The 26,426-nt window shown below is 41.3% G+C and overlaps 1 protein-coding gene across 2 annotated transcripts; it reads right to left on the bottom strand.

Annotated features, from left to right (window-relative positions):
• Positions 1-26,426, bottom strand: LOC121278883 (14-3-3 protein zeta/delta). 2 transcript variants are annotated; one of them, XM_041189349.1, is made up of 6 exons: positions 26,222-26,426; positions 24,905-25,409; positions 9,663-9,786; positions 2,413-2,576; positions 2,236-2,331; positions 1-954 (listed from the first exon to the last, which is right to left on the bottom strand). In XM_041189349.1, exons 2-6 carry the CDS (start codon positions 25,196-25,198, stop codon positions 895-897), a joined length of 738 nt encoding a protein of 245 aa, XP_041045283.1. In that variant the 5' UTR covers positions 25,199-25,409; positions 26,222-26,426; the 3' UTR covers positions 1-894. The 2 variants fall into 2 exon arrangements, with proteins under 2 accessions (XP_041045283.1, XP_041045284.1); XM_041189350.1 differs by having other exon boundaries at positions 24,905-25,405.

Genomic DNA, 26,426 nt, shown 5'->3' with positions numbered 1-26,426 from the left:
TCCATTCATAAAACATTTTATTCCACTTACATCAACTTTACACATTTTCTTGATAACAATTATGCTTGTGTTCTTATGAAAAGTCCAGAAGACATGAATGCAGCTAGCCATACAGCAATATATCTCATTACTTCCCTGTTAACTATTTCACAGCCACATGCGTGTTAGGCAATCAAGACCACAAAGCAAAAACTAAAAAAACAAAAAGGTAGTTACCAGATAAACACATGGGAAGGTTTTTTACCTCTTAAACATACATTATCAAAGTTAAGCATTTAATTTTACTGCATGTTTGCTTGTACATTTGTTCTTACGTTGACAATAATTTCTTTTAAATACAAATAAAATGTTCAGATGTCATTTGTGTAGCAAAATGAAGACATGAGCAATGGTGAATCTTGCAACTCATGGAATGTTAATCCTCCTCTGCCCTATCCCAAAAATCCTGAGACATGTAATAGATGGTGCAGGTTTGATCTACAGATTAGTAACTCTCTAGAAATCGCACGATTCATACTGAATTTATGCCATTTCCCATTACATACACTAAATTATGGGCATCCTTCTTTGCTAGTACAGGAAACATTTGACATTAGCTTTGTGGTAAACCACAGCTACAAAGAGTACTAACCAAACATTTAAAACTTGTATAAAAATTCCACACCCTGAATTTACATTGGCCACCTGGAACATACAGTACAAACAAGAGTTCCCAATATGAATTGGCTCTTCTCCCCTATCAAACACAAACCACATGGGAAACACAGAGACCCAACAGAAGTGACAGAAGCTCTCCAAAGACCTAAAATAGAAACTAGTGGGACAGCAGAGATTACAAATAGTCTTGATGGTGAAGATTCAGGAATGAGGCAGACAGAACTAGAAGGCAGAAGTTTAGTTCTCTCCTCCCTCACCAGGATCAGCCTCTTCCCCCTGGTTGTCTGAAGTCCACAACTAGAAGTAAATCAAATTCCAATTATTACAGTGGTATCTTAATCCAACAAAACCACTACAGATAACTGAAACAAAAACTGCTGGAAAATCTCAGCAGATCTGACAGCAGCTGTCGAGAGGAAGACAGTTAACGTTTCAAATCTGTGCGACTCTTCAGTACTAAAGTTCAGAACTAGTTCTGAAGAGTCACACGGACTCGAAACGGTAACTGTCTTTCTCTCCACAGATGCTGTCAGACCTGCTGAGTTTTCCCAGCAATTTGCGTTTTTGTTTGATTTCCAGCACCCACAGTATTTTGTGAGATACATCAAAAAACCAAGATCAAATACAGGCACACTTTGCTGGGTTGCAGGTCCTCCATAATGTAATTGTGAAACCAGATTTATTCCAAAGCACTCAAGAGTACCAATATTTAGGTTTCAACAACAAAAAAGTGCTGGGAATTCTCAGCTGGTCTGGCAGGATCGGTGGAGAAAGAAGTTGTTAACATCGAGTCAAACATGAGTCTTCACAAGAGTCATATTTGTCTTGAAACATGAACTTAGTTTCTCCCTCCACAGATGCTGCAAGACCAGAGTATTTCCAGCGCTTAGCATTTATTTCAAATTTCCAGCATTTTGCTTTTGTTTAGAGCACAATTTACCTTCAATTTCTTCATCTATAAAAGGCTTTAAGTTATTACCTGTAGTCTATAAAGGGCACGCATCCTCATTGCCAAGATAGCAAATTTGAGGGTAAAAAAGACCAGCCCTGATAATCTGCCTACATTGCAGCAAACCCATCAAATTCCTTTCAAAGGATCGTGAGGGAACTCAGGAACTATATCCACCTTGAGCCAATGTACCTCAAGGATGAAAGATGAAGAAACAGAAAAAAAGCTGGTTATAATGGATCACCTTAGCCTGTGTACCACAAACCATTCATTTGCAACAAGGCAAGCAAATGACCCAAATCCTAGGCTTCTGCAAATTCTATTTTTCAGCTGGATATTAGGTGCACAGGCTTTCCTGTGACAGAGGTGAAGGACTCTCCCTTTGGGGACAGAGCTCCAGCTCACAGTGCAATTATGTCTTGTATTGTTAACTTAATAAATCCATACAGCCAAGCCATGAAGCAACATGGGTTAGTATTAATTCCTATTGAAGTATTCATGAGCGAGCTGAGCACTGTATCTGACCATAACCAAAATGAATTCACTTTCAATCACAGGCTATCAAAACATAGAAAAATGAAAGTGGGTATTGTTACTATGAAAGGAGTTTTCCTTAGGATAGTACTTACTGTCAAGTTATCTCGCAATAACTGCATTATTAATGTGCTGTCTTTGTAGGAATCTTCATTCAGTGTATCAAGCTCTGCAATTGCTTCATCAAATGCCTTTTAGAACAAGAAAATGCAGTTAGATGCAAATATCCCTGTGACAATTTTTTTGCCTAAACGAATGTTGTTTGTACTTACAGTCTTTGCAAGAGTGCAAGCTTGTTCTGGAGAGTTAAGAATTTCATAATAAAACACCGAGAAGTTAAGGGCCAGTCCCAGGCGGATAGGGTGTGTTGGTTGCATCTCTTTTTTACTGATCTCAAATGCTTCTTGGTAGGCCTGTTGCGAATGCTCCACAGTGACTAAAAAAAAAAGATCGACAGTTGTAGCTCAATCAAGGCAAGCGTTTTAAAGTATGCAGATATTGAAACATTTATAGACCAACTTAACTGAACATTTAAGCAATGTCAATTTTCTAATTTACCTTCTGAATCGTAATATTTAAGATACTGATTTAAGTAAATCTATTAATTTGATTTGAACAGTTTTAAAATTTCAAAGTCATGTTCTGCCCCAATGTTAAGAAATAGGTATTACACACAAAATGCTCGATGTGACAGAACAATTCAAACAGCAAGTTACAAGCTATAGTGATCCCACTGTTCCACTTTTGTTAATTTTTAGGAAACACTCCATTGAGCACTGAAACTACAAAGACCAGTTAAATAAGAGCATTAAACTGGAAAATGGAACTCTTTCCCTTTCAGGCAAGCAAACACTCCAGTCAGATAGTTAGTCTGCCACAACTTCAACACTCCATTTCCAACACTAGCCATCCTGACTCAACTGAAATTGCCAATTATTCCCAAATTAGAACAAATGCTTTAAATCCATGCCCACTGGATTAAGACTGCTCAAACTCTTTCAGAGGACCTAAATCATCAGGGGAAAATTTCATCCAATCAAACTAGCCCAGATATGAACCCAGAGGTGTAAGGCAGACAAAACTCACTGAATTATTCACTTTATTATTCTTTGAATTTAAATTTTCAAACAATTTGAATTTACCATTGTGCACAGGATTAAAAAGACTAGCTTCTCTTCTGGACTGTGCCTAGTTCTTTGACATCATAATACAATTGAAAAATATATAAAATAATTCAATCAATACGAGGGGAATCTAAATAAGATGAACTTCTTAATATGCTTCAAGACTTTCAAAGATTATGGAAGGCCACACCGGAACTGTTCATTAGATTAAAGATCCAAATTTGAAGCACGGCCACTATTTCAATAGTTGGCAGAAAAATTTACCAGGGTACAAATGAACAAAAATTTAACAGCAGCTGAATTATAAAAACCACATTTTAGAATTAATTCCCTGTGCTACATTATTAAATTACAACTATGAAAACAGTAACAGCACAAAGCTTACTGCACTCCTGGCTAGGAAGGGAGAACACAGGTCAACAGGCTTCCCCTGATCACTGTTCACCCACCCCAAACTCATGTGGGCTTCATGTTCCAAAGGTTATCAACACTAATTAAAGCTCAAGTGACAAAAAGGTCATTTGCATTAAGTACCACCTGAAGACGCCTGTAGAAATGTAGAAAAAGAAAAAACGTCTTCCACTGAAGCTTATCAATACAATAAATGCATCTAGCAGTGAACACGATTAGAACAGTTTTGTCCACTGTTCAAGTTGGCAACATTGAGTAGCGCTTGTGGTGACAATTTTGTCAACATGAAAATTTTTCTACCCAATTTGCTCATTGGCTGTGTGATGAGTATAACCAAGTGTAATGGCTACATAGGTTTAGGAACTAAGTTAAAGACCCTGATAGAAAATCTGGCCCAACACCTTCAGAGACAACTGTGCCATGGCCAAACATACTAGACCTGCCCAGTTCTCAAAGAACAAAAAAATAAAATCTTGAAATTTAACACTTTATACAAGATATGTTCTACAGAAATACCATCACTACCTAGTAAGTCACATACTGAGGGGGTGGGATTGGTGCGGGAAAAAATCTCATGGATCTAAGAGGATTTGTTCACAATGGGGTTCCAGGCATCATAGATAGGTGTTAGTTGAAGGCAGAAGTCCTCACTTGCTTAAAAGGAAGGCCAAGTTATGATGTCACAACTGACATCTACGTAATCAACAATTTTCATGCACAGGATCAGATTCATCAGATCAGTTATCTATAGCCAAATGGGGCTGCCAGTTTCCTCTGCCTTTGATCCCTTGGAAGGGAAAAGCCATGAATATAACACTTTGTTCTAAGTCATCAAAACTATCATCTTGATTAAAGGTGGGGCTATTTTCAATGCTCACATATGCAGTCTTCTTCGCAGAATCATAAGATGAATAGCAATCCCATCCATACTGCATCAAGCAAAGATCTCTTTACGAAAGGCTCAAGACCCTTTGGAGCATGTGATAACTATATAAAATGGGGGGTATGCTAATTTATGCAGGGCTGGCAATCACCAACAGCATATCCTGAAGCAAATCAACCACATACAAAAATGACAGTCTCTGGTGTGCAGGGTAAAAGGCTGATTTGTGCATGGCCTGCATGGGAGCTTTTGGGTTGCTATGCAACTTGGGGGGAATATCTGTCATTAGACCAGTGCAAGAGATGGCAACCTATTGCAGCTGTAACAATATACCATCTTAAAATAAAGCCTTAGTGGGTTAATTGAATGCTTAGTGACCATAAAGGTGCAGCAATCAAGTGAACAGTGTTGCATATGGTTGCAGTTACTGTCTCTGGAATTCAAATGTCTGTTCACCAGTCAAGGATGGCAGATTCAAACTGAAGGACCCTGGCACTCAAGGCATAAACTCAGGCCTAACAAGCCAAGCACAAGGCCCCCCAAGAGATTAGACCCTGCACTGGCTATGGTCATTTTTGATGCATGATTTACTCGATATTTGTTTAACCTTGAATTAAGCCATGCTTCCAATCTCTCAGCACCTCCATCATAAGGGCCACCAAGTTCCACCTCAGCCCAAATGCTGTTGAAATCCTAATGTGTGCCTCTGCCAGCCCCATACTGGATTATTCCAATGCTTGTCTGGCTAGCCTCCTGTCCTCCATAATGCAATTAAAACTCTGCCACACAAAAATACCATTTGCAAATCATCCCACTCACTGACCCACACTAGCTCTAGATTCTCCCAAGGACTCAAAGGGGAGAAAAATGTGGTTTAAATCCATGAGCTTTGCACCATCAGCACTAGTAACTTCCTCCAACCCTTACCCCACCCTGGCAACCTTTCCCTGGTTCAGGTCTCTTCAGCACACTCCACCCCCTTCACCACATCACTGATTTCCATACTCAGATGCTTGGGTCACACCGCTGCGCTGCACCCCCCCCCCCCCCCCCCCCCCCCCCCCGGAACTTTTCTGCTTTCCTCCTCTCAGGATGCATTTCAAATCCACTTCTGGTCAAGCATATGGTTGTCATTCCTAATTGTTTCTTTGATTTAGTGTCCTTTGTTGTTTGTATCTCCAAAATGCTGAGGGATTTTTTATGTTACAGAAGCTATATAAATACACTATAATAGGTGTTATGGTTTCCTCAGGAACAGCAATTCAAAAAAAATTCAGATTAGAAACCCAAAACAGTCTCAAATTCTAGCCTATGTATATCTACTCTGATTGATTTAGAATGCTGACTGAACTCTTCCATCAAGAGCATACACAAGTGAAGTGCTGTAATATTAGATACTTGTGTAATGTTATCTGCAATTGTCTGGCTTGTAGCCGCAAGGGTCTCCAGTTACCAAGAAAGCCTAATAAGATGACACTCATCAGGTACTTAGAGAGGTCTATGGTCCCAGTTGGGCAGCCTTTTTAGCTCTGTTTCAAGGGTAAGTGATTTCCTATAACCAGCCTGTTCATGGAAAAACCATTGCAGTACTTTGCCATGCATAATCATGGGCCAATCTAATGGAAGTCCATGGTTACCAACAGCCTCTAAGGGCATGGCACTTAAATGAGGAGAAATCTGTTCATGAAAGATCACTGGCAAATCTTTCCAACCAAGGGAATCAATCAAAAAATAAACCAGTTCCTCAAAGCTCCCACATAATAATGACAGACAAATAGAAAAGAACCAAATCCTGAGACTACCTCTAAGTGTCCTAAAATGTACAGTGCATACTGTTTTCTAGGATTTTGCCAAGCAACTAAACTGCCAAGATAAATCCAAACGAGTAGATAAACTGGTAGTGACAACATGGTGCACCTTCTTAATGCTCAAGATCATACAACTTCCCCAACACACACCATCTTAACATTGACATATACTAAGGCTCCTTAAGCAGCGCCTTTCAAGCCCCCGGACACTACCATCCAGAAGGACAAGAGCAGCAGATAAATAGGAACACCACCAACGAGAAGTTCCCCTCCAACCCACTCACCATCCTGACGTGGAAATATATTGCCATTCCTTCACTGTTGCTGAGTCACAATCCTGGAACTCCCTCCCTAACAATGCTGAGGGTGTAGCTAAACCACAAGGCGGCAGCTCAAAACCACCAAGGGTAATTAGGGATGGGCAATAAATGCTGGCCTATCCTGTGATGCCCACACCCCAATAAATGAAAGAAAAAAGCTATTCATTCTTTGCCACAGGATCAAAATCCTGCGAAGCTAATTAGCTCTGTGGGAAGACCATGAAGGAGGTTCATCATTTTCTCAGAAAAAGGGTTAGAAATAAATGCAGCCTTGCTAGAATCACATTTAAAATTCAAAAATATTAAAAACAGCGAGTGGTCTTAAGTGTTCTAATGCAAATTTACCCACCAGGTGGATCAGAGAGTCACGTTGTGCAACTTCAGTGCAAATAGTTTACTACACTCTTTCCACTTAGATTCGGAGAGATAAACACGAGAGGACATGGCTTTAGGGTGAAAGGGGAAAGGTTTAGGGGGAACTTCTTCACTCAGAGTAGTGAGAGTATGGAACGAGCTGCCATCTGACGTGGTAAATGCGGGCTCACTCTTAAGTTTTAAGAATAAATTGGATAGATACATGGATGGGAGAGGTCTGGAGGGTTATGGACTGGGTGCAGGTCAATGGGACTAGCGGAATAATATTTCGCCGAATGGCCTGTTTTTCTGTGCTGTAGTGTTCTATGGTTCTACACAACAGGATTCTGAATTCTCCCCATCTCCTCCAATCCAGTATTTATTTTCAATTAGCTTTTAATCCTTTTCATGGGACGTGGGCATTGCTGGCTGGGCCAGTATTTTTTTATTGCCCATCCCTAATTGCCCTTGAGGTGGTGGTGGAGCCACCTTCTTGAACCACTGCAGTCCATGCGGTGTAGGTACACCCACAATGGTGTTAGGGAGTTCCAGGATTCTGACCCAGTGACAAGAGGAGGAATGGTGATATATAGTTTCAAGTCAGAATGGTGCGTGGCTTGGAAGAGAAATGATAAGTGGCATTTCCATGCATCTGCTGACCTTGTTCTAGGGGTTATGGGTTTGGAAGATGCTGTCAAAGTAGCCTTAGGTGAGTTGCTGTAGGGCATCTTGATACACATTGCTGCCACTCTGCGTCGATGGTGGAGGAAGTGGATGTTGAATATGGTGCCAATCAAGCGGACTGCTTTGTCCTGGATGGTGTCGAGTTTCTTGTGTTGTTGGAGCTGCACTCATTCAGGAAAGGGGAGAGTGTTCTATCACACTCTTGACTTGTGCTTTGTAGGTGGCGAACAGGCTTTGGGAGTCAGGTGGTGAGTTACACTTTACAGAATTCCTAGGCTCTGACTTGCTCCTGTAGGTCCAGCATTTACGTGGCTAGTCCAGTTCAGTTTCTGGTTAATGGTAACCCCAGGATGTTGATAGTGGGGGATTCAGCAAAGGTTATGCCATTGAATGTCATGGGTGATGGTTAGATTTTCTCAGAGATGGTCACTGCCTGGCACTTATGACATGAATGTTATTTGCCACTTGACAGCCAAAGCCCGATTGTCATCCAGGTCCTGCTGCACATGGACACGGACAGCTTCAGTATCTGAGTCGTTGTGAATGGTGAGCACTAATCACCCATGAACATCCCCACTTCTGACTTGATGAGGGAAGGTAATTGATGAAACAGCTAAAGATGGTTGGGCCTAGGACACTAGCCTGAGGAACTCCTGCAGCAATGTCCCAGGAGTGAAATGATTGACCTCCAACAACCACAATGATTTTCCTTTTGTGCTAGGTACAACTCCAACCAGTCTTATCCAATTTATCCAAATTGGTTCAAACTTTCCCCTTTTCAAAAGCTTTATCTGTTAAAAAAATTGAAACTCATTATCCCCAAAAGTAATTGTTGGCTGAGGCTGCAAGTGGCACACAATCAGTCTTTAACAAGAGATTCACATGTAAATCACCATGATCTGGCAGCACTGTACTGTAAATGGACCAAAATCTTGAAGCAAGAACAACCCCCAAGCATTCTTGCTAGAGTCATCAATACTTCCAAAACCACTCTAATCACTGCAATCTCACCCTCCACCCAAAGAAGTCATTCAGATCTCTGCCCATGAGCTTGGGCCTCTGCCACAACAGCTGCCCCATAATGAAAAATATTAATGCCCTCTCCTCTATAATGAAAATGGGTCCTGGAAGAAGACCGACCATCCCTTTTAACCAGGTTCAGTTTTTCATTGATCAATATACATCCTGAACTCCAATGAGTTTACTGATCCTAACCCGTAACAGTTTGGCATCAAAAAGTTGGATCCAGTAGCCTGGGTTTAAGGAGAAGGAAGAAAGAGTGAGGAAAGAAGGAAGTTGCTACTAATTATCTATCCCGTGATACCAACTGAAAAAGATGCATCTGTGGATGTTAAGCAGTTCGACAATTAAGTAGCTTCTCAAAACTCACCATCTAGGTTGACAAAACGACTAACCACCAGGTGTCCTGCAGAATTGTTAATATCTACAAAACCATCCTTCAGTAAGCACACTTTCCACTGAGGGATGTTGTCAGAGTCAAGAGCACTATTTTCCAGTATAGCCATTTATTACAGGCAGTCATACAGACAAACCAACACCTTATTCCCAGCAATGGTGGATCATAAATGTTAGGTCCCAGGAAAAAGTCATGGATCTACAAATAACTATATCTCCAGTGCTTCCTTAAGTATCTCAGGATTAGAATCCTAAAGTCACTAGGCTGAAAATTAGAAATGTAATGCATGCTTTAACATTTTATGCACTGCATAACCATACTGATCTTTCAAGTTGACAATTTTGACAAACTAAAACACATGGAACATTGTGCCAGCAAACTAAAACTACTCAAATTAGTTCTTAAATTGCGACATTGTAATTAGCTTCTCCATGCAAAATTAAGAGCAAATTTCCAGTAGATGGTTGCACAAGTATGACAAGATCTATACTCCAACTAAATAATTTTACATTTCAACATACCTTTCTTGTCATCCCCAGAAGCCACTTCAGCTAAGTAACGATAGTAATCTCCCTTCATTTTCAAGTAGAAAACTTTGCTCTCTGGAGAAGAAGCATTGGCAATCAAGTATTTATCAAGAAGACCCTGTTAATTTGAAGTACAGGACACAGATTAAAATGTAGCACCGTATAAGAGCAATGTTTTACACAGGTTTCTACATTTCATCAAGAATCCATATATAAAGGAATCAGAAACTAAGATCAATTAATTTTCTATTCAAATCTTTATTAGACCTGTAATATTTAAGAGGTACTGTATTACCGTGCAAGCCATCAGCTAAATACCACCGGGACAGCCTGTCATACCATGGGAACATTCAGGGGAGGGGGGAAATGAGGGAAATTGGGACAAATTGCAGCAAAGCAGGCACCAGAAATCTGCATGTGCATGTTGTAGTTCACTGGCTATTCAGGAACAAACCGATTGCATTATCCTTTTCCTTCACACACCCTGCAATTAGACTATCACCTCACTTGAACTTTATACAGCAGCAGCAAGGAATCAAATCTAGGTAGAAAAGAGCTATAAGGGCCAGCAAGGTAGAGAAAATTTGTACTTAGATTTAACACCGAAGAACAAAAAGATCCCATCTACAGAAACTGCTTAATTCTTTTGTCAAATTAAATATTGGACGTGAGCAATTATGAGAAATAAGGACAGGATGGAAGACGGCAGCACTATCTTTATGTCTATACAGTATGCTAACAGATAAAAACACACAAATTACTGCTAGCTCACTAATTTATGAGATGAGTTTACAGTATTGCTGTAACACAAGACAGACTGCCACTCAGTTCCCTCAAAATATAATTTTGAAAGTGGGCCAATTGCTTTTCATAATCTCAATATTTTGTATATCCTGGCCTAAACGATGCAGCACAAGCATAATGGGCCCCAACTTTCTCTGGATAGTTACTGCAGGGATGAAGGGGAATAAATAGTTTCAGCTCTGTTGGCCAACAGATAACAGGGCAGGAAAGGAAAATAAATAATGGTGTTAGTGAGCTTGAAACAAACTCACTTGGTACAAGATTCAAACCTCAAGTAGCTATTAATCGCCAATGAAAGGTCTGATTTTCCACATGCCTTTTACGCATCTGCATACTGACTGCTCAAAATGTTCCTCCAAAAGTTGGGCAATAGCTGCCACTTGAATTCGTTGTGCTAACCAAAGAACTAAAAATAAGCGCAACACTGATCTAAAGAACTTCTTTAATAGTTGAAAAGTTAAGTTGGAAGCTGCTTTTTAAAAGGACACCCCTTCGACTCAGGAGTTCAACTAGTCAGCAAGGGCTTCTTTCCTTCTCAAGCCAATCCCAATGCACAAAATGTCTCAAGTACATGTTTTCCAGAGGACCATAGAAAAGTTACAGCACAGAAAGAGGCTACTCAGCCCATCATGCCTGCACCAGCTGAAAAAGAATAAAACCAGCTGCCCATTTTAATCCCACCTTCTGGCACCTGATCCGTAGCCTTGCAGGTTACAGTACTTAAGGTGCAGATCCAGATGTCTTTTAAATGAGTTGCAGATTTCTGTCTCCACCACCAAACCAGGCAGTGGATTGGAAACACTTACCACCCTCTGGGTGAAGGAGATTTCCTCATGTCCCCTCTAATCCTTCTATCAATCTGTGTCTCTTGGTAATTGACCTTGCTACTAGGGGAAACAGGGCACCTGTCTTCTCTATCCAGGCCCACCCTTCAGCCTCCTCAGTTCCAAGGAAACCAAACCTAGTCTATCCAATCTTTCCTCATAGCTGCAATTTTCAAGCCCTGGCAACATTCTTGTAAATCTCCTCTGAACTATCTCCAGAGCAATTATGTCCTTCCTGTTAGGAGGCAACCAGAACGGTACACAAAATTCCAGCTATGACCTAGGAAGCGTTTTATACAGTTCCATCATTACATTCCTGCTTTTGTATTCTATACCTTGTCCAATAAAGGAAAGCATTCCATATGTTTTCTTTACCACCTTATCCACCTGCCCTGCCATCTTCAGGGACTAGTGGACATGCGCTCCAAGGTCTCTCACTTCCTCTGCCGCTCAATTTATTTTGTGTATTCCCTTGCTTTGTTTGCCCCCCCCAAATACATTACCTCACTTCTCTGGATTGAATTCCATTTGCCACTTTTTCACCCACTCAACCAAATCATTGATATCATTCTGGAGATAGTTATCTTTTTCACCATCAACTACACAGCTAATTTGTGTCATTTGCATTTCCCAATCATGCCATCCACATTTAAGTCCAAATCATTAAAATATACAAAGCTAACAAGGGGCCCAGAGCCTGGTGGAACACCACTGGAAACAGTTTTCCATTCACTAAAACATCCAACCATTACCCCTTTGTTTCCTGTCACTGAGTCAATTTGGAATCCAACTCACCACATTCTCCTGTATCCCATGGGCTTTTACTTTTCTGACCAGTCTGCCATGTGGGGCCTTGTCAAATGCCTTACTAAAATCCATGCAGATAACATCCACTGCACTATCCTCAATCCTCCTTGTTACTTCCTCAAAAAATCTGATTTAATTAGTAAGACACGACCTTCCCTAAAAAAAGGCCTTCACATGCTATCAGCGATTAATCCGTTCCTTCCCAAGTGGCAGTTTATCCTGTGCCTCAGAATTAATTCTGATAATTTTCCCACCACAAAGTCAGACCTACCAGCCTGTAATTATTTGATCAATCCCTCACACTTTTTTAAAAAAAATGGCACAACATTCGCAGATCTCCAATCCTCTGGTACCTTACCTGTGTCCAGTGAGGATCGGGAAATGATCCTTAGAGCATTGGCCATTTCCTTCCTGGCTTCCTTTAGCAGCTGGGATACAATCCAGCTGGCCATGGTGATTTATCCACCTTCAAGGATGTCAGTCCCTCCAGTACATCCTCCCTCACTATGCTTATTTTAGCTAATATTTCACACTGCTCTAACTAGAATATCTGCTTCATCCCTCTCTTTAGTGAAGACAGAGACAAAGTACTCATTGAGAACCCTGCCCATATCTTCAGCAGAGTACAAGTTACCACGTATATCTCTGATCAGTCCTACCCTTTCCTTAGTTATTCTCTTGCTCTTAATGTACTGGTGAAACATCCTTGTACTTTTTGATTTTACCTGCCAATATTTTTTAAGGATGTTTATTCATTGGTGAGAACTTGTTAGAGCAGCATTAGCCAGTGCAGATTATTCCCACTGTTCATACTGTACAAATGACATTCAGGAACAATGCCATGAGATCACAAAAATCTCAGCCTTCACATGACAGATGTACATGGCTGGATTTTTTGTGAAATCAATATGCTGCTACCTACAATGTACTGAGCAGTTATGTCGTTGGTACCACACAATGCAACTAAATGTCAAATTCCAAAAGATATTGCCTCCAGCACCAATAAGACTGCCATCAACCTGTATGAAGCACTCTTAGGTTAGGAAAGCATTCAAGTTACATGGCCCTAAAACACTTGGTACTGACACTATATTGGCTACCTGGAACTTCATTTAGGGTATCCCCAACAGGCTCAATATTTACCAAAGCAAAAACTGAACAATCACAAGCTTAACTTTCATTTATTGCCACTGGCCCTACCCATAAACTCCTCCCTAAAGTTGTTCTGCTACCTTTCTTCTGACTGAATTGTCTTAAAACCACTCTTCAGGCATGCTATCTTTTACTTCCTGTAACTTCTATTTAGCTTGGTGTCAAGTTTCAGCTCTGAAACACTTGGAGACATAGCACAAGTCACAAAGCAGAACTGAGAAATGGAGAATAATGGAGGCTTGCAAGCTCATTTCACTAGTGAATTTGTGACTGGAAAGTTTGACCGTGCACAAGTGGAGCCATTCAAAATTTATTTTCGCAATTCCCTCAGAACATTTACAGGACTACAACTCAGGTATACCAGAAAAAACAAAAATGGGTCAAGGCAAAACAGGGTGTTCTAAATTCAAATATGAAGTGTGATGGCAAGAAACTGACATGTAAGTGGAATGAATATTTCAATTTTGTAAAGTTTATACTAATTTGGATTTAATTGGCCGATTGCTTTTGCATGCTTAATTCTGTCACTTGTGACAATAAGGCAAGTGGGAATACACATCAACACCAGACTGACATTTTTTTGTTGAGCTTTAAAAAAAAAGGCCACTGCAAAATTATCCTAGTCATACACCCTCTTCCACCAAATGTTATCATGGTAGGTGGTGAGTAAAGCCCATTTAGTCATTCACACCCGCTTGAATTTTATTTAAAACACATTACAACTAAAATTACCTTTGGAATGTATAGTGAATTAGCTGAATAAAAATTCTTTATCAACACTAATACTTCAAAATTCCATAGATCAAATCGACCATTCCACATGCTTTAAGTAGACTAGTAGGCCCATTACAAACTTCATCACATTCTACAACACAAGTGACAATTAATTCTTCTTCAAGCAAAGGCAGATTCCAACTTGGTCCATGATTAGAGAATTGCAACTTTTACTATTATGCCCATAGCAGAGCAATAACCATTGTGGGGTTGGGGGAAAAAAACAGATAAATTAGTTTGAAGAGTGGCTTGAAAGCAACCTTGAAGCTCTGTGACCCATTAGCTGTACAGATGCTCATGTATTAGAATGGCGCAAATTAGATTTGATGTTAAAGCTTTGGATGTTTGATGTCAAAGATTGTAATATCAATGACCATTAACAAACTCAAAATACTCTCACCATGAGATTTTGCTACATGCTAAAGGATTATTCCATAAATGATCCACCAAGAATCTATCCCATATCTGGAACTAAATATTTAGTTGCATAAAACTGACTATACTATTGAAACTCAATCAGCATACTTGCTGCATTTTAGTGACTATATGTACCATGTTGCATCATTTAGTGTAACTTGAAGTAGCCAGGCCTATGGGAAAAGAGTTCTGCAAGATGCCTTAACTCACCTCACTCCCAACTATCTAGAATGCAGCTCCAACCTCATTTACCTTTTAAGTAGTAATATAGAATAGACAATGGTCTCAAACAATTGTTACAGTTCACAATCACACCATTGCCAGTACAGATCATGTTAACTTGAAATTTGTGCTACAATGTGGGTGAGAGTAAAATGCCAGTTTAATCTATTAGGAGCAAAAAGCAGATAGAGGCAAAAGGGGGTTAAAACAAACTGGATACATTAGCTGGCAAAATTCAAACTTAAGTAAAAACAAATTTGCAAAATTAGGTAAAATAAAATGGATTTGTTCAGAAGGCAATGACTACCCTAGATCTTTCAGCAATGCCAAGAGAAAGATACTTGTACTTGCAACTTTGATTATTGGAAGGCATCAACAATGTCTTGTATGTGCTAGCTCAAATTTTCTGTTATCAAATGCCTAGTAATAGCTCTGGGTTTCTAGAATCAGGAACTCAAATTTGCAATTTGCTATTGTGACACTTTTCATTGGAGCACCAGGACACACTCCAAAGGCATAACTGCCTCCAACTTAGATTAGATAGCAACATATTATTGGGGGATGGTTCTTTCACTTCAACATTTCTCTGCGATTTTCCACAAAGATAATGATCACAATTTTATTTTACTGCTCTAATCCTAGTTCTAAGAACTAGAAACACTTTTGTTCGGACTTTGTTCAAGCATCTAAGGTGAGTCCAAGGGCTAGGGTGGCACCTCACACAGAACATTTAGTAGAAAGTCTTGGAGAAAAAAAGTTTCCTACTGATCTGAGACAGTTAGTACACCAATATACAGCTCCACATTCGATTCAATTTTCATAAAAGGTGTATAAACTATTTATTAAGAAATGCAACAAAGAAATTTGCTCCTGATTGCCACCTAGTTGTCTCCATTGGGACATACACACACTTTTCTCAATTAGAAACAGTATTTCCTCCAACTGCACTAAACATATTGACACTCTACTTAGGAATAAGTAGCCAGTCTGTGATTGCAAACTGCACCAATTCAAGAATATCAGACTTAGCTGTGATACGAACCTGCAGAGTTGAGCATGAATGTGTGGATAAAAAGGCCACTTAGATATATTTGCGATATGTCGCCATGGATTCCCAAGATAAGTTAGTGCTCTGATATGGGAAAACCAAGAAATAAGGGATCATGAAATCATGGGTAGATATAACCATCCGAGTTTACAGCACAAGAGATGATCTTAGGGCCCCTCATCAATAATCCTTCCAAAAATTGCATTACACTTGCCCACATTAAATTGCACTGCCACCCACCAATAGGCCATTGTTAAAAATTTTATACATTCTTCCAGCACGAGCACAACCATGTGGGATGTCAAAATTAGAAAATGGATTTACTGTATGGACAGAATGTACACTTTGCAAAAGTACAAAGTGTCAGCATCAACAATTCTAGATCGCATTTAGTGTGTATGAGCACAAAGACTGGTTTCACCTGTCCTAGAATATCAAGTTCATCTTATTACATTTCTCATTGCCAATTAAACAGTGTTTCATTTTTCTAAATTCTGGATAATTTTTAGTGCTATGTCAGTTTTCATCCACATCCAGATTCAGACCAAGAAATAGGACTTCACTTAAGACCTGATCAGGTTAAAGCTTAAGCCATACAAGTTTCATCATACTCAGGACTTTGACTTGCAACATGCAGGAGTAGTGATGTATGGTAAACCTCTCACCTTTAAAATCCCCATTCACTGCTGGCCAAAGTCCCACCCTAAAATATCCTACTTCCTTTCATCCCTCTGCTTCAATGAGCCAATACTCATTCCCAAATATTTTAATTCCCATCTCAACTCACCTTACTCCCTCTCCTCTGATCTCAGCCCCATCTTCCAGTTGCCAAATAATGCCTTATACTCAAATTCACTGCCATTAATTTGACCACACAATTTCATTTGAGAGCTACTTACACTGCCTGTGTTGCTGAAAAGGTCACTTGATCACTTCCTATTATCCTCACGACCCACTTCCTTTTACACCCATCCATCACTCCGGTCACGTACAGTTGTAATTCCATGATGCCAAGTCTTTGGGACTGCATGTATTATATTTCTGTAGCTGCCAATCTGCTTAACTACTCCAATGCTTCAACCTTTGATACAGACAGTAAAATGCTCAGCATCTCCTTTTCTGGTGTTTCCCAGTGTGGCCCCCACCTTCACCAAAGGCATGCAGGCAGTGTACGTGATGAACTGTTTTACAAAGACTTACATTTCTATAGCACCTTTCATGACCTCATGATGCCCCAAAGCGCTTTGCAGTCAATGACATCTAGCTACTGTTGGAGACAACACCCATTTGCACACGGCAAAGTCCCACAACAGCAATGTGATAAGATGTGTTTTAGGGAAGCTGGCTGAAGGATAATATAGCAGCTAGGCCAACAATTCTCTTTTCCAAAAAAGTGCCATAGGATCTTATACAAACACCCAACATCACATACGGAGTTTCCATTTAACACAACTGAAAGATGGACTTTCAAACACTGCTATACTTCCAAAGTGAGGTTTTAGCCATCCCTCACCAGGTCTGCATTAACCTCTATTCTAAAATCGCTATTTACAAATCAAAATTAACTCATGGCTCCTTAAAGCTGTCCTGCCTACCTAATCCAGGCTCATGACTGTCAGACATCAAGACATGTTCAGTTGACACTGCAGCTTCCACCCCCTGCCCTTTGTTGGCAGCACATCACACCCACACATACTGAAGCCTCAAGTGAACTCATCTTTGCCATGAGACCCACCTTCTAGCTCCCTTGACCGCATTCTTGAATGCTTCGATTGAACCGCCTCTACCACTCGGGCATTGTATTCCAGATCCCAACCATTCACTGAAAAAGCTTTTTTTGCCACGTTGCCACTGCTTCTCTTGGCAAGTACCTTAAATCTGTGTCCTCTTGTTCTCAATCCTTCCAACAATGGGAAGAGCTTTTCCCCATCTATTCTCGTCCAGCTCCCTCACGATTTTGAATACCTCTATCAAATCCCCTGTAAACTTTCTCCAAGAGAAACAGTCCCAACTTCTCCATCTACCTATATAACTGAAGTTCCTCAACCCCAGAACCATTCCCATGGATCTTTTCTGCAAACTCTCCAATGCCTTCACATCTTTCCTAAAACGTGGTGTCCAGCATTGGACGCAGCACTACAGCCAGGGCTGAACCAGTACTCTATACAAGTTACTTCTTTGTTTTTGCGCTCTCTGCTCCTATTAAAGCATACACAGCATCCTGTGCTGCTTTACCAATCACGCTCTCAACCTGTCTGGACACCAATGATTTATGCACATATACACCCAGGTTCTTCTGCTCCTGCACCCCCTTTAGAATTTTACTCTTTATTCTACATAGTTTCGCCACGTTCTTCCTACCATAATGAATCACCTCACACTTTTCTGCATCGAATCTCAACTGACTTCTGTCCATTCCACAAACGTGTCATTTTGAGGTTCTACACTATACTTCTTGCAGCTTATAATAGGTCCAAGTTTATATCATGTGCAATTGTACCCTATACACCAAGGTCTAGGTTATTGATATACATCAGGAAGATGTATATCAATAACCTAGACCAGGCAGACTGGGTGACAGCTTTGCAGAACACCTTTGTTCTGTCTGCAAGCATTACCCAGACCTCCTTGTCGCTTGCCATTTCAACAGTCCACCCTGCTCTCATGCCCACATCCGTCCTTGGCTTGCTGCTTTGTTCCAGTGAAGCTCAACGCAAATTGGAGGAACAGCACCTCATCTTCCATCTCGGCATTTTACAGCCTTCCGGACTGAATATTGAATTCAACAATTTTAGATCATGAACTCTCTCCTCCAACCCCACCCCCTTTCCGATTTTCCCCCTCCTTTTTGTTTTTTCCAATAATTTATATAGATTTTTCTTTTCCCACCTATTTCCATTATTTTTAAATGTATTTCCATCCATTGTTTTATCTCTACCTTTCAGCCTTTTTCGATTCCTTCACCCCACCCCCACTAGGGCTATCCGTATCTTGCTTGTCCTTTCTACCCTTAATTAGCACATTCCTTTAGATATCACCACCTTCAACACCTCTTTGTCCTTTTGTCTGTGACATCTTTTGGTTGTCTCCACCTATCACTGGCCCTCTATCCAGCTCTCTTGTCCCAACGCCCTCTTAAACCAGCCTATATTTCACCCCTTTTCTACTTTTCCTTAGTTCTGTTGAAGAGACACGTGGACTCGAAACGTTAACTGTGCTCCCTTCCACAGATGCTGCCAGACCTGCTGAGTTTTTCCAGGTATTTTTATTTTCATTTTTGTTTTTGTTTTTGATTTCCAGCATCCGCAGTTTTTTGCTTTTACATCAGGAAGAGTTAATATATATATTAATTTGCAGTATATTAATTGATATATATTCTTAACACCTAACCCCAAACATAAGCCTCTGGGAGCCACACTATAAACCTTCTGTTTGTCTCACATGCAATTTCATATCCATGTTGCTGCTGTCCCTTTCATTCCATGAACTAGAACTTTGCTGACAAGCCTGTTATGTGGCACTTTATCAAATGCCTTTTGGAAGTCCATGTACACAATGTCATTACTCTCATCAACCCTCTTAGCTCATCAAAACACTCCAATTTAGATGATTTGCTCTTAAAATCATGCTTTTTTTCTTAAATAATCTATATTTACCCAAATAGCTTAATTGTGTCTCAAGTTATCCCTAAAAGCTTCGCCAGGGGTTAAACTGACTGGTTTGTAGGTGCTGGGCTTATTTAGATAATCATTGCTTCTCTTTCCATCTCCAAACAATTACTTGAGATTACCAAAAATCTATCCTTACATCCTTCTCACCTACATGTCTGTGAAAACATGGGATCATGGTTCTGTGCGTATGTGACAACACTGAGCTCGAGCTCTCCATTTCATTTTTGCCCACTCTACTGCATCTATTGCCAGTATGGTCACCTAATAATGTCACAGTTAAAACATTGGGAAAACCCAAGTATTCATCTTCAGGCTCCACCACAAACTATATGATCTTGCCATCAATGCCACTGTCATCCTAGCTTGAACCTGTTTGCAACCTTACCATCCTATTCAACCAAAATGGGCTTCTGATGCACATGCTGTCCTTCACAAAGATCACCTCTCTCTGCCTCCATAAAATTGCCTGCCTAGATCCCTACCAAACTTCAACCACTGCTTGCATCCGCATCCATGTCTGTCTCTTTCACTTCTCTGGCAGGTTTCATTCCCTGTAGACTAGTGATAGCCATGCCTTCAGCCATCTAGGCTCCAAGCTCTGGAAGTCCTTGTCCAAATCTCCCACTACGCTTCAAGATTCTCCTGAGCACCAACCTCTAAACAATTCTTGCCACCCCATCTAATATGCTTACATTTGACAGTGTCCATATAACGAGATTACACCTATATAAAGCACTTGAGGGTGCTATCTAGCTCAAAAGCACTCTTAAATGCAAGTGGCTGTAATGAAATCCATTCCATTGTCTCTCCATGGTCCAACTGGATAAGATTGCACCCACCTGACTCCTATCCAATCATAGCCAGAAAATAACCTACAGTAGCCTCTCTTCGCAATCGTTACATCTGGAGCACCACACCTCCTTCCCTGCTCAAACAACCCCGGATTTATCCATGGCTCTCAAGGTAACTCAAACATGCCTCCCCTCAGACACCATGTCAGGTGCCAAGGGTATGCCGACAACACCCAGCTCTACCTCATTAAAACGAGACCCATCCACTGCCTCCAATTTGGCATGGTTCTTATCTAACATTCAGTAATGGATAGCAAAAATTTCTTAATGCAACACTGGAAAGACCAAAGCCACTGTTTCAAGGGCCCACCAAACTCTTATTCCATGACCACAAGCACTACCCTATTGCCCTAGCTGGACAAGGCTCTTCACAACATTAGCATCCTGCTTGACTAAGCTGAACTTCCGAATATCGTCTCCCTCAAGACATCATCTACTTCCAGATACCCACCTCCACCCCTGCCTGAGTTCATCTGCTGTTGAAACCCTCATTCTTCAATACCTCGATTCAAATATTCTGCTGTGCGACTTCCCATCTTGCACCCTCTAAACGTGAACTCACCTCGGACTCGTTAGTATTCTAACTTGCACCAGGTCCCATTCACCCATCACTGTCCTCCCTAACGTACACAGTCTTACAGGCCAACAAAGGCTTCGATTTTAAATTTCTTATCCTTGTTTTCAAATCCCTCCATGGTCTTGCTTTGCCTTATCTGTAAGCTCCTTCAGTCCGACAACCTTTCAAGATCTGTGCTCCTCCAGATCTGGCCTTGTACACCCAGATTTTCTCTCCTCCATTTTTGGAAGCTGTGCCTTCAGCCCCCTGGGTCCCAACTTCTGGCATTCCCTCCCTAAACTCCTCAGCTGCTCCCTTCTTTAAAACCTACCTCAAACCAAGCTTTTTCCCATTTGCCCTAATTTAAATCAGTGTCAAATTTTTTTGATAATGGTCCTGTGAAACTCTGGGGAATATTTTACCATGCTAAAAACATTATATAAATGCACTTTCTGAAAGGCTAGTTTTAAGATTACAGTGAAATTGAGATTTCTTAATATTAAAACACTGGATGACAACTACAGGGTTTGGTGCATCAAACGATATATCACAGGAAGCAAGCTGTTCCACCATTTTACCAAATTAAATTGGTGGTTTTAGAACAGGAGTTACTGTACCACAGGCACAAAAACATCCAAAATTGGTGTCCAACAATCTAATTTGCCTCTAACAGGTCCAAGTTGTTTTAAATGGATCCGGATAGGCTTGGGGGAGCAATGTTAAAGGGTTAGAGAGAATTTGGGTACATAAAAGCTGCTGAGTCATGGTTGAGAAAGTTAAATGCTGTAGAAGTGGAATATTCTTTAAATAAACTATTCATTTAACCGGGATCCTAGATCTTATTAAGAGATGGTCCAGAGTAAAAGCACTGTCTCATGTGATACTGAAGTACTCAGACTAGCAGGGTACACAGGTTTTCTATCACTAGGTGTCAGCAATTAGGACTTTATAATTGAACTCAGCTTCTGGAGTGAAGGCAATGAAAAATGTTAAAAAGGGGGAGAAATCAGAAGTGGGAAGAAGAAAAAAAAATTGATGTAGCTCCCATCAGGAGTTAGCTCACATCAGTCACCAAGCTTGAAGTGATCCCATTTCAACATTTAAGCTCACGGGCAATTTAGAGCTGCCCAAAGAACTCCGCATACTCATGTTTTTTTTGAATAAAGCTGAATTAAGAGCAAAATCAGAAGGTGTCATGGATCAGGCAAATCCATCATAGAGTAGACATACAAAAAAAAGGTAGTATGCAACACATCTTCAAAGAACTACAAATGAAACAGTAAAATTATCTTAATAGTGCGCAACCCTAATTACTATTGTGTTAAGTGAACTGGAAAATTCCAAGTTTTCACAAAGGGAAGTGGAAATTCAGAACTTTACTAAAGGTTGAATTTGACTTGACAACTTCAAGACTAAAAAAAATAGAATTTTGAATTTTGCTAGATAAGGATATTAACAAATTATGGATCAACAGCAAGTAAATAGGGTTGAGGTATATATCTGACATGATTTGAACGAATTGTGGAACATAGTTAAGGGGCAGACTGGAAAGCCCAAAGCCACTGAATCATAAAAATACTCGATACCTATTGTAAATTTTAAAAAAGGGGTACTGGAATACTTTTTTCCACCCCATAAGCTGAGTTCAATTATAAAGCCCTAATTGCTGACATCAAGTGATCCAGCACAATCAATTCCAATGAACAATTTAAACAAGCACAAGTAATTCCGCCATGCAGGAAAACACAAATACAAAATCAAATAATTACTACTTTACCAATCTGGTGATTGGAACATTGAATTCTTAGCCTGCAGCTAGGGATCAAAATTAGAATTAAGTGAAGTAGCTTGGTTACGACAACAAACAATTTAGTCTGTTTTCATTAGACCATTTTGTTTGAATTAAGAAAACCTCCAATAAATACAATTATGACAACCAAATGTGAAACCTTATCTGAGCAATGCAGCTTAATTAGAGCCAAGAAACATTTTCCTGGGTACCGTACCAATCATACATTTATTTCAGTACACTGCTAACCAGAAATCTGGCTAAATTAAAGCCTGATAGTATTAAAATATTTAAAGTTCCACAGAACCTTTCCTACCCACTTAAAGTGTCAAGTCCTAGATTGAAATTCACTAAAAGCATATAGCATGTCAACTTTTGCATTATTATTCCAGCTAAAGTGAGTTTAGCACATTGCTAATTATATAACATATAATTTTTTTGTAAGTACATTTGCGGCTCATTGGTCTCTGCATAAGTCTAGTGACGTCACAACACACAAGATCTAAAAAAACCCAAGTTACATGTGAATGACAATTGCTATTGGAACCATCCATGCTGACTCAGGTTTGGGTCTGATGCAGCATCAACAGTAATTGCTTGAAATTGAAGTGTAAGAAATCAAAAGCTAGAAACTAGTAGCAGAGTGGCACACTGGCGATCCAATATTAGTCTCAAACATCTTTCTAAAAAAAACTGCAATGTTACAGATGCTTAATTAACTAGCAGTGATTTGGTCCACCTATACAGCTGTCAATCTCTGGTACATGATGTATATTCCATGTTGCAGATAGAATTTTTCTGGAGGGTGGTTGGGGAAGAAGAGATAGATAACTTGCTGGTTAAACCTTCAAAACATATCTCACTTTCCAAATGCTGCAGTTAGCTATTTGGAAATGGATCCAAGTACTAACCAATGCACTTCACAATGAAAGCAGGGGTAGTGCAGGGGAAGCAGCAGGAAATGACCTCATGGTGCAAGAATTCCTTTCCACTCTTCTCCACTGCAACAACAACCCTACAAGGAAAAGTTCACCTGAATCCATAGATAAAGAAACAGAGCGGCTGCAAAGTCACCTCTCCTTTCCCCACCCTTTACCAGGTTTACAAACCAGTCAGAGATTAAACCAATTACTGATTTGTAATAATCCTTTAGCCACAGTACTCTATTATCTCTAGAGTTGATTCACCTAAAAGAAATCGTTATCAACGGCCTTCGAAGACACGCCCAAAGAAAGCAAAACCCAGCACTACCAATAAAACAGTAAATTGTATTAAAATTTAAACAGCCAAGGTGCGAGGTTAAATATGGAGATAGATTTGCTTGTACATAAATCCAATCCGATTAAATAGCGAAAGTTTCATCGTCATCAGTGGTGGAGGAGAGGTTGTCGATTTTTTCTTTAAATGGAATCTCTTTTTAAAACATGTCTTTGAATTGGAAAACACAAAACATAAAATTGTAGCCCAGAGGCGGTTTACTGCAAGGCCCAGACCGGCAGCAAGAGACATTAATTGCCGGCAACGCCCAAAAAAATCTGGCTGCGTTTCGTTCACCTAATCCAGAGCCTCCCTCCTCCACCACCACCATCACAAACCAGCCCCCCACCCACCCCGGCTACCCAAAAAACAGCTTGATACAACTGATCCCAGTGGCAGATCTCCTGAAGGAAGCGTTAAAATTATTAGATTGACAGGAACAAGGTCAAAGCGGAGACAAATAAATGCTGCGGTTGCTCGATAATAAGGATTGTAACATCTCGCTCCGCCCGCCCTCTGAGCTGGAGACGAGGATTTCACTGAAACCACCGCAGATTTCCTCCATTTAGAGAGAAAGGGAAACGAGACGGGGGAAGGAAAAAGAGAGAAACAGAATGAGCATTTTAAAACAACCGAGACTGCATCATTTCCAGACCATTTATATAAAACCCGAAACAAGACTGCCACCTCTACCCACCACCCCCCCCCCCACCCCCCAGCTACAAAATCTTCAAGCTAAAGAAACCTGCCAACACACATTGTAGAAAATAAGCAAAAAATTGGGTAAGGACTGCAGGATTGTAAATGGCGACCTGTCCTGTGTCTTACACTAATACATATACAATATACAGATGAGGTAACTGGGTGGGGGAAAATATTTAATCAGCCACCACCCCCAATCATTTGGAAAGGTGCAATTAATATTTTATTAGAGATAGGCAACGTAAATGCAGATTTTTGTGATACTCCACCCCACACCATGGGGTTTCTGCACAGTCTCTCTCTCCCCCCCCCCCACCCCCACCACCACCACACCTCCCCATCATCACCCACCCCCTCCTCACCAGCACATCGTTGCAGATGTCCCGCAGCTCGGCCTCGATCTTCTCCCGGTATTCCCGGGCCATCTGCTGCTTCTTCTCGTTGCTCTCGGTCTTCTGCTCGATGCTGGAGATGACCCGCCAGGAGGAGCGCCGGGCCCCCACCACGTTCTTGTAGGCGACCGACAGCAGGTTGCGCTCCTCGTTGGAGAGCTCCAGGCCCTGCTCGGTCACCGCTTTCATCGAGGCCGCCATGTCGTCGTAGCGCTCGGCCTGCTCGGCCAGCTTGGCTTTCTGCACCAGCTCGTTCTTATCCATGTCGGTGCCGGGGAGTATGTGTGTGTGTGTGTGTGTGTGTGTGTATGTGTGTGAGTGTGAGTGAGTGTGAGAGAGAGAGAGAGAGAATGTGTGTGTGTCTGTGAGAGAGAGAGAGAGAGGGTGGGGAAGGGGGGGGGGGGGAGAGAGAGAAAAAGAGGGCTGTCTTGTCTGTCTGTGTCTGACTGGCTGTCGGTCGATCTCTACACTCTGTCTGCAAAAAAAGGGAGGAAAAGAAAATGGAGGGAGAGAGAAAAAGAGAGGAGGAGGAGGAGGAGGAATAATGTTGTTAAAATTTTATCCAGAAAAGAACCAGCCGAAGTGAAAATAAAATGTCTCTCCTACAACCCCCCCAACTCTCCACCCCACACACAAACACACAACAGTCACAAATCAGAGGGGGAACCCATTATGTTGGGGGGGGGGGGGGGGGGGGGGGGGGGGGGAAGCTCTCTTTCCCACCAGCACCCATCGGAGAAAATAAAAACCACAATTTTTTTTTAAAAGCAGTGCTACTCACTCCCTCCCTCCCCCGCAACCAGAGCCCATTGAGGGAGGAGGAGGGAAACAGAGAAAGAAAAACGCCCCAATTTATACTGACCAAAATATATAGAGGAGCCCACCTGCTTGTGTATCTGTGAAAATAACACAGGGTGGATGGTGGGGAAAGAGAGGGACAGGGAATGGGGGGGGGGGGGGGGGGGGGAGTTGGGTGTCTTCCCTCCCTTTCAGCAAGCCCGGAGGTTCTGGGTTGCTCTGCGAAGCAACACGCGGGGCCTCTTCTCGGAGCTACACAAAAAGCGGCAGCTTCCTTTCCCTCCTTCCTTCCCTCTCTCCCTCCCTCCCTCGGCCCGCCCGCCCGCACTCCACTCCTCTCCTCCCCTCCCCTCCCCTCCTCGGTACAAAGCCTCCATTTACCGACACCGGATCCCCCTTCTACCCCACCCCAATGAATGAGCATAATGAGCCGCCGCCTTTTCCTTTTTGTACAAAAATTGACATATATATCTATCTATCTATCCATACCTGGCTTGATCCGACTGAGCTTCTGCACGGTGACTCTGCCGCTCAAGTGAAGTGAGTGAGGAGGAGCCGCCGCGATTCGCCTCACTTGACGCTCGCTCGTTGCTTTTCGCTGTGGTGGGTGGAGCGGGGCGGGCGGGCAGATTTTTTTTTCTCTCTCTCTCTCTCTCTTCTCTCCCTCTCCTTCCCTCTCAGCTGATTCTTTGAG

Source organism: Carcharodon carcharias, chromosome 6 (assembly GCF_017639515.1).
Source record: "Carcharodon carcharias isolate sCarCar2 chromosome 6, sCarCar2.pri, whole genome shotgun sequence".
NCBI lineage: Eukaryota > Metazoa > Chordata > Chondrichthyes > Lamniformes > Lamnidae > Carcharodon > Carcharodon carcharias.
This window is presented reverse-complemented; position numbering and strand designations above follow the sequence as displayed.